At 44.8% G+C, this 9,205-nt stretch overlaps 1 protein-coding gene across 2 annotated transcripts in view; it reads right to left on the reverse strand.

Annotated features, from left to right (window-relative positions):
• The window catches only part of kcnh5b (potassium voltage-gated channel, subfamily H (eag-related), member 5b), a 32,196-nt gene extending 27,908 nt beyond the window's left edge, over nucleotides 1-4,288 (reverse strand). The window contains exons 1-4 of one of the 2 annotated variants that reach the window (XM_084680544.1): nucleotides 3,970-4,288; nucleotides 2,959-3,082; nucleotides 2,092-2,198; nucleotides 1,675-1,803 (exon numbers count right to left, since the gene is read on the reverse strand). In XM_084680544.1, the coding sequence (XP_084536670.1) occupies nucleotides 1,675-1,803; nucleotides 2,092-2,198; nucleotides 2,959-3,082; nucleotides 3,970-4,042 (433 nt within the window). In that variant the 5' untranslated portion in view covers nucleotides 4,043-4,288. Of the gene's footprint in view, nucleotides 1-1,674; nucleotides 1,804-2,091; nucleotides 2,199-2,958; nucleotides 3,373-3,969 lie in introns of those variants that run through there. The other variant, XM_084680537.1, reaches the window with a different exon arrangement.
• Between the last annotated feature and the right edge of the window lie 4,917 nt (nucleotides 4,289-9,205).

Here is a 9,205-nt window from a genome sequence, read left to right on the forward strand (position 1 = left end):
TGGACAGGCTGCGTGTGGACAGACTGGGAGTGGACAGGCTGCGTGTGGACAGACTGGGAGTGGACAGGCTGGGAGTGGACAGGCTGCGTGTGGACAGGCTGGGAGTGGACAGGCTGCGTGTGGACAGACTGGGAGTGGACAGGCTGCGTGTGGACAGACTGGGAGTAGACAGGCTGGGAGTGGACAGGCTGGGAGTGGACAGACTGCGTGTGGACAGGCTGGGAGTGGACAGACTGGGAGTGGACAGACTGCGTGTGGACAGACTGGGAGTGGACAGGCTGGGAGTGGACAGACTGCGTGTAGACAGGCTGGGAGTGGACAGGCTGGGAGTGGACAGACTGCGTGTGGACAGGCTGGGAGTGGACAGACTGGGAGTGGACAGACTGCGTGTGGACAGGCTGGGAGTGGACAGGCTGGGAGTGGACAGACTGCGTGTAGACAGGCTGGGAGTGGACAGGCTGGGAGTGGACAGGCTGGGAGTGGACAGACTGGGAGTGGACAGACTGCGTGTGGACAGGCTGGGAGTGGACAGACTGCGTGTGGACAGGCTGGGAGTGGACAGGCTGGGAGTGGACAGGCTGGGAGTGGACAGGCTGGGAGTGGACAGACTGCGTGTGGACAGGCTGGGAGTGGACAGGCTGGGAGTGGACAGGCTGGGAGTGGACAGGCTGGGAGTGGACAGACTGCGTGTGGACATCTTCCTGCTCGGCTGACGGGGATACTCTGTGACGGGTCCAGCCGTGGGTGTCCAGCTGTATCCTAGCATGAGCATTCAGTTTGCTGACATGCCCCCAGCATCTATGCCAGTCACTAACCCTCCCCCAACCATCCTGTGGGTCAGATGGAACTATAATTACTGCAGTGAATGGTAAGGTCATCGCTGGAACCATTCAGACCTACCAAGCCCTCTGTCCACAAGAGCGACTGAGCTGTGGGAGGTCGCAGATGGATCTGCAGCATGGGATGCTGCCAGCAACAATGACCAGCATGGGTTGGCCATGAAGGAAGGATGTGACAATGCAGGCCACTTTTTCACCCACAAGTGGGTAGCACAAATCCCTCCCCATGATTAAACCTCTGCCCCTGTGACAATGATGTTTCTGTTCCACCTGCTAACTGGCAAGCAAGACGAATAGCGTGCACAGCCCACGTTAGTCATGTGTTATGAACAAACCACATGAACCGTGACTTCCCAGCAGGTTGGCATGGGTGGGGGTTTGTGAAAGGTCAAACAGGCCCAGTCAACGCTGCCAAAAACCGGGCCCAGGGCACAGACCTGACAGGGGGCATCTGTCACTCACACAGGGTCACGTCTGTGACCACGTCAGAACACGTCCAACACAACCTGACAGCTCCGGGTTTTCCCCATTGAGATTGTGTACAGTACAGTGACAGAGAGAGTCATCAAATCAAAAATCAAAATCAAAATGTATTTGTATAGCCCTTTTTACGAGCAATGTCACAGAGAGCTTCGCATACACCCATAGAACTGCCCCTCAACCAGCCTAAACCCTCAAGGACGACAAGAAAAAAAAAACTCCCAAGAAAAACTCACTCGAGGAGAAAAGATTTAGGAAACATCGGGAGGAGCAATTCAGTGAGGGATCCCCTCGTCCAGAGACGGTTGATGAAAGAGAGGAGCAGAACACAGGCTAGTCTAGTTGAGTCACTCACCTTTGGTGGTCTCGTCCTCAATGGGCTGCTTAAAGACCGTGATGTCCTTGAAGGTGCAGAGAAACAGGACCACCTTGTCGTTCTCGTTCCTGATGGGCGCCACCTGCATGTAGAACCACACCGGAGACCCTGCGCAAAACCAGGACCACAACCATTACAAAGTCATAAAAGTAATTTTGGTGCAGTAGAAAAACTGTACTAAAAACTTTGAGAGAAATCAAATCTAATTTATGCCTAAGCACCAGAACACTTTCACCGGGTCACTTAGTGAGTCGCCAGCTCTTAGTAAGCAGATTTCTATGTCAAGTAAAATAACAGAAATTTGCGTGTTTTCACAGAAATGCTTGTCAGCCAGCCAGTGTCAGTGAATACCAAAATGTTTGAATACGAATTAACATTAAAAGCAGAAGTACTCACTGTTCTTCCTGTACAGCAGAACCTCAAAGCAGTTGGACTCATAATTATCAAAGGTTTGTCTGACTTTCTCTATCGTCTTTTTGTCTGTCAGTTCTCCGTACATGAAACTATAAAACAGAAATAACAATCAACTAATAATCAACATTTCAAATGTACAGTACCTGTCAAGCACACGAGCCTTTAACAGTTGACGGTGATTCCGCTTTTTGAATCAATTACATGGTCAATGCACTTACTTCCCTTACTTTTGATTTGCTGTGGACATCCCACCTGCTGTACTGTCTGCACACAAAGCAGGAACTATCCGGAAACTGACTTTGACCAGTGGAAGCCCTTTTCAACTGATCCCTCATTTCAGCGCCTACAAAAGCCATGCCCCGGCCTGACAAACATAGCCTGGACGTGAGGATGATTAGACCACTCCCCTCACAGACATAAATAAAAAGTTAGCTGCTGGTTTAACAAGCCCTGAGCCCTGCGTCAGGTCCAGAGGAACCTTAAGTAAGGAGCCCTTCAGGGTCGTATTTTTCTCCGCTTGACTGACAGGAGCCCATGCGACCTGCTTCACGCTGGGTTAGACTGGTTCCCCTTGGCAACAGTAATGGGATCCATTTGAAAGTCAGCTTGTGCAGCAGTCAGACTCTGCTTTGGTACGAGTGTGGCGCCAGGTACTGAGAAATGTGCAGTGTGACTTTGCGGCTACGTTTACAAGACATGAGTGTTTTGGACACCGCATACTAGGAGCTGTCTTGGCATTGAGGAAACACTTCTGTGAGCCGTTTGCTGTCGTCCGCAGGACAAGCGGCTCATAGAACAGAGAGGACAACATGAGCTCAGACAGTGTGCAGTGGAACATGGCACGTGTACCTGCAAGTGCTGCTCTTCTGCATCACCTCAGCCCTGTGGAAGCCGGACAGCTTGCAGAATCCGTCATTACTGTAAACCACAGGCCACTCTACGATCTGGGCGTTCCCCAGGAGAAAGCTAGTTTCTGGGGGGGGGGGGGAAGGATGAATACGAGACAGGTCAAGGAGCGTCCTCAGTGTGTGTCCTGATGCTCGCCCCATCCACATGGCTGCTCATCCACTGCTGGTGGGCGTGGCAGATGAGCCACAGACAGCACCATGGAACTACTCCACTATGACGCTGGCCAGTGCCAGACACTACAGAAGACAGTCTGGAGGATGGAGCAGCATTGAAAAACTGTAAAAACACCTTCTGAATGATTAGGCTGCATGCATTTATTTGTATTTAAAAGATACAATCAAGAGAATAATTTAATAGAGAAAATAAAACATAAATGTTGCTCAAAAAATGTGAGGGATATATTTTGTTTTATACATATTTCTTCTTGGCCATTGCAGTAACATGATGCAGTTCACCTTCTTAAGCCCATGTAAAGCAGCTTTTGTATAATTAAAGAAAATGTAGCGCTCAAGAACAAATTGATGTGAAAAATATTGGATACGAATATGTTTAAATTAAAATAAAACAATTTAAAATTATTATAACAAATCTAAATCATTTTCAACTAGTGGCTGCACTAAAGCGATAAACTGCATAGCAACTGTGCATAATAACAATTTTAAAAAGGAAGACCTACAAAAAGTAAATAATAACTTTGACGGTGCGATTCAATGACGCACGCATGCGTCCCATGGTTAATTAAAATTTGCGACGAACGTAATTGTTTCTGCAATCTGTCGTGCAATAGCACATGCTAAGAAGCCAAGTGAGGTCGTCGTGTGGAATAAACTTTGCGGGCAGCAATTTTGAGTGCTGCAGTCACGGATGACGTTAGAAACTACATCAGAGCAAAACTGTAAACAAACATTCATCTAAACAAGTCATAGCGCGAAACGCGGACAGATTGCTCACCACTTGAGCGGCGGACAATGTTCTCCAAAAAAGTATTCTGTGGTGCCACCAGCCCTCTCTTTCCCCCGGGCATTCTGCGGACAGGCAGTGGTGGTCAGGGTTGTGGACGTCTGTGGCGGTGGTCAAAAGGCGATGTTGTGGGTGGGTATCAGCCGGCTGGATGGTGAAGCTCATTGTAACACTGCGCTTTGGCTGCTCAGAGCGCACTGTGGCACAAGCGCGCGCCTCCGAAGCATTGCAAGCTGCAGGCTCTCTGCTTTTTCCAGAACGCATGCGTATCACTGCACATCTCTTGTCTGACGGTGGAGGATCCTCACGGTTTCGCATCAAGAGGTGAAACTTTTAGTTACACGAGTAACTACGAATTGTATATATTGTAGGGATTTACATTTGAAATGTGTTTTCAGTTCATTAATAGCCTACCTTCTATCAATGAAAAAAGTAACGGAAGCAAAGTTAGCGTGGTCCTGAACAATGTTCGAATTGGCCAATAACACCAGGTTATTCATAACTACATCATTGATTGGAGCGTGCAATGAGTATCTAAATGGGTACTCACCTCCACTAAATAAAACATTAAAACCCAACCGAATACTCCAATCTCCAAATCCCAACTGAATGCTAATTACACAGCTTGAATAGGCTGATGGGACCCAAGGGGAATGAATTCCCAACTGAAGCAATGGCAGTTGGTGTACCATGAAGGCACCGCTGTACGGGCTGTCAAATTTATAACTGTCACTTTTTTTCGTGCACTGGCGTAGTACGGTATTTGTCTACAACATGGCCTAATATGAATAAGTAGCCTGGTTGGCCTATTATTCATTATAAAACGTAACGAAACGCTTTACCGTTGCCGGTGAAAATGCTTGAGCTCATAGAGAAGCCTAGTAAAATAGGTTTTACTGTAGTTTACTGTTCTAAAACATACAACTGTAACTTCTCCAAACAACAGTCCACAATACGCACCAATAATTACACCCCCCCTCCTCGTGTTTCATTTCTGTAAGCTTACTAATCAGTTCAATAGAAGTAGTGTGTTACTTTGTTTTTTATGTTGACACCCTGTGCCCTGATTCTAAATCTCCGAATCTAAGTCTGTCAGAAGCACTTCAGAGAAGGTATCAAAATAAATGCATGAGAAAGCTTGAGTGAGGAAATGCGCGCTCTCTCTGCCAAATGTTCCCTCAGGACGGCCTTAATTGGCCCACTTGCAACACAGACTATCAAGCATATGTGACAGCGCAGGTTGGACAGCTGCCTTCCTCGCTATACTAGGCACGGTATAAGTGCGCAGACGTTTTGAGGGACGTGGCTCATATGACAAAATATTATTCTCAGATATGTACAAATAGAACTATTAAAAATGTGCAGTATGCAAACGTTCAGTTTAATCGTTCAGTCACTCAAGTCACATTTTCGTGACATTTTCGTAAATGAAGCAGGACAATGTTAGTCTAGACTAGTCAAGATTGTAATATGAACTGTAAGCCCACTCTGAATAAAACATTGAGTTACTGAACTTATTAATGACTAAAATAGGCTCTAGAAACTATAAAGGTACATGTTGGTTGGACACTCGGGATAGCTCTGTAGGGATTTGATTACTGTAATCACTCTAATTACAGCGCCTCACTAACCACCAATTACGCCCAATCAGGATTCAGCAGGACGCTCATTGTCCAAATGATACAGTCAAGAAATCGTCAAAACGTCGTGCCTGACTAATATATTTCAGGATTAACACTGCAATTCCACAGACGGTGCAGCAACATCAGAAACAGAGTACATGCCTCAGTCACATCTTCAGGAAGACTGAATGCCGTTCCTTACTCGACTACCAAAAATCAGAACTGTGCACTATCCTATTTCACTGCTATACTTTCTATTTGCGCTATTTGTATGTCGCTTATGAGTAAAGCGTCTACTAAATGAATACAATCTGATCCGTAATTATATATTATACGGAAAGCAAACTAGTACTTTTGCTGCATCTCAGAAATAATGTATACTACCGTGTTTTATTCCTACTGAGCACCAACTGTAGCGTCACAGAAAGATCAAAGAGAAGAGTGGATGACATTGATGCCTCATTTGGGGACTCGAAAATGGGGTTAAATATTGAGCCTCTTCACCAATCAATGCAGCACATCTGGAGCAACATCCAATCTCTGTTTGCATTCCTCTCCATTGATCTCAGAATTAATTAGTCGAGGTAACATGGGCCCTTCTCTGGTCTAAAAGGGGGTGTCCGATATCAAAGCCCCTCGTGCCCCGTTCTATTGCAGCGCCAGAAGGCCCATCTCAACTGAAATAGAAAAACGATTCTCTGCACAAGTCAATGTTCATCTCTGAAAGTTGCAAGTGGTTTGGAGGGTAAAAAAAGAAGTATGGTAAGTGCATAGGGATTCTGTCTGTCCAGAGTGCATTGTGTTCTCTGTAGTATGGGCACTAATCCTGTCTAGAGGATTTGAATTCCTGTATTGGTCAATATGAACAGTACCACAACATCACTGAATGTACAAACGACCGTATCCTCTAGGACACCCCAGTGACTCCTGGTGTCAAATCATAGTAAGTCCGTCCCACCTCAAAAGCACCAATCTCTTTTTTAAATTGGTTACTTGAAATTGGATTTCTCTGATTGGGTTGCAAATTATGTAAATTGTCTCTCTCTGTCTCTCTATGTTTCTCTGTCTCTCTGTCTGTCTCTGTCTCTCTCTGTCTCTCTCTGTGTCTCTCTCTGTGTCTCTCTCTGTGTCTCTCTCTCCCCTGGACCAGCCCGGCGTATTTGCAGGAAGCCGGAGGAATCTTGCCACTGATCTATTGTTACGTGTTACTGCTAATTACAGTCTCATAGTCTCAAGCAGTTCATGGAGCCTATTTAAGGTCCATAATTCTGCGTCATTTTAGTGAGTCAGCCCCAAACCTAACCTGGAAACGGCCCCCACACACCTCCACATGGGGCCCCGTGGAAATAAGACTTCGGGAAAACATATATCACTGTGCAGGAACACAGATCTAAAGATCAGCAGCAACAGCAAAAAGCAGAGTTTTGTAGATACGGATTGTGCCGAAGGTACTCTATGAGAATGCTGTATTTTAATCACTAGACCTTCTGAGATGTTCTGAGAAACGACTTCTTTGAATGACCGGAGGGAGTACAACACCAGCAGTGGGAGGATAGAGGGCTAGGGGCTGGCCTTTCCATCCAACATATCGAGTGTTGTTTTGGGGAGGGTGGAAAACAGACTGAATTTATGTCATTGACTGTTTCACATCATGCATTGAGTACCATTTAATATTAATCTGCAAAGCCCAACTGCAGTTTAAAAGCCCGAGGTGAATTTTCCTCTCACAAATTAGGCTAAATATGAAATATCTATGTGAACCTTTCGCCTTACCTCTAGGCGAAGTGTTGATATTTTAATGTATTTGAATTGTATTTCTCACCTCGGTGTTCACAATCAGGCTGGGACACAGCAATGAAATAATTGGCATTAGTTTCTTCATTCTCTCTCACACTGCAGTTAGAAACGTAAAAAAGCTAAAAAAAAAAAAAACAAATAAAAAGAAGACAATGATTTGTCAAAGTATGAAGTCAAGCTACACATCAGAGAAGATCATAGACTCAACAAGGAATCTGGATGTCTCCGTCATAGGCTGTGACGCGTTTCATCCCACGTTTGAAGAGATTTGTACTCAAGTCTACAAAATATGTGAAGTGTTGAGACTGGCAGGTTGCAATGTTGCAAACACAACAAAGCGACTTGACAAACACAGATATCTTGTTGATGTTCTGTGTCATATATTTCAGTTTTGAGACCATTGCTGGGAAAGTAAACATCCTCTGTCGATTTGCCATACTAAATAAATATAGCTGCACCGTTATAGTACATTTACATTAAAATACGCTCCTCGCATTAACTAGAGAATCACAAAGCATTTTTGTCTCATTCGGATTCTGTCAGAGTAACAAGCAGCCTTTTGTAAACAAAAAGACATCTACAGCTTCCGTAAGAGCAGTGGGTTTGTTGTGCTATTCCATGCTCTTGGGTTTCCCTAGCTACCTACCTCATGGATACGCATTGGCATGGATGTGTGTGTGGGCTAGTAGGTTCTCTGTCTTTTTTAGGGCTTTCAGTGGGAGGCTACAGCGTATTTGAAAAGTTTTGGCCATTGAGAATACAAGGCACCCAGTCCTCTGTCAACTGATGACTTTAATGGAATCGATTTTAGATCTGTTTCCTCCATTCTTGCCCAGTGTGAAATCCTCTCAACTGAATATTTGATATCCGTTAAAATCTTCATGTGGATGTAAATCCTGACAGATGTTCCTATAATATGTATTTAAACAAATATGTTAAGATATACGGTAGATGGAAAAACATGGGATTAACAGGATTACATCAAGATCATTGGAACATTTCCCATGGCACAGATTAAGTTTATATCTTCTAACTAAAAAGTAAGGCTTAAACCAAGCCCTATAACTAACAATTGTCTGGATATTCCTCCTATAGGATACATCTGAAGAATGTGCTACATGTTAAATTGGGCCAAACTCAGTCATGAAGAAGAGAGGGCTCTGATGGTCTGGCAGGTCTAGAAGAAGAGACAAATGACAGAAAGGTAGAAAGAAGGGAGGAGTGAATGATGAAGGTGAAGTGATGATGAGGGGGAAAGGAGACAGATAAAAGAATGCCAGTGAAGAGGAGGTGAAGAGATGATCAGAGGGCAGGGTACAATGATCTGTAAAAAGCACAGTGAAAAGTAGTGGTGAAACATCTTGCTTGCTCACAAGAGGGATGATAATAAATTCTATTTGTTATCAGAGATGGGAAATAACACAGTACAAATATTTTTTTTATTTTTTTTGAAAGGTTGAAAACATTTTTTTTTTGTTATATTTTTTTAACGCCTCAAACTAGTACTCTTTAACGGATCATAATAACACACAACCCATTTGACATCTCTTGCTTTAGACCTGGTTCCTGGTTATTACCAAAATGAAAAATAAATAAAAACTAAGTAGACAAGCACTTCCAACTTCCGTCTATCGATCAAAACCCTTCCTCTTCAGCAGGGCCAAATGTCCCCTGAGCAGAGAGACATTTACTCAACGACCTTCCACTGGCGGAGGCCCGAGTTCCATGTGTCCTTAAGAGCCCCTGAAACAGAACAGCCTGCAGTCCGTTTCTCACCTCCTCCCTGCCTGCCTACCTCCTTGTGCAGC

This window comes from Hypomesus nipponensis, chromosome 3, assembly GCF_054491055.1.
Source record: "Hypomesus nipponensis isolate SF chromosome 3, ASM5449105v1, whole genome shotgun sequence".
Lineage (NCBI taxonomy): Eukaryota > Metazoa > Chordata > Actinopteri > Osmeriformes > Osmeridae > Hypomesus > Hypomesus nipponensis.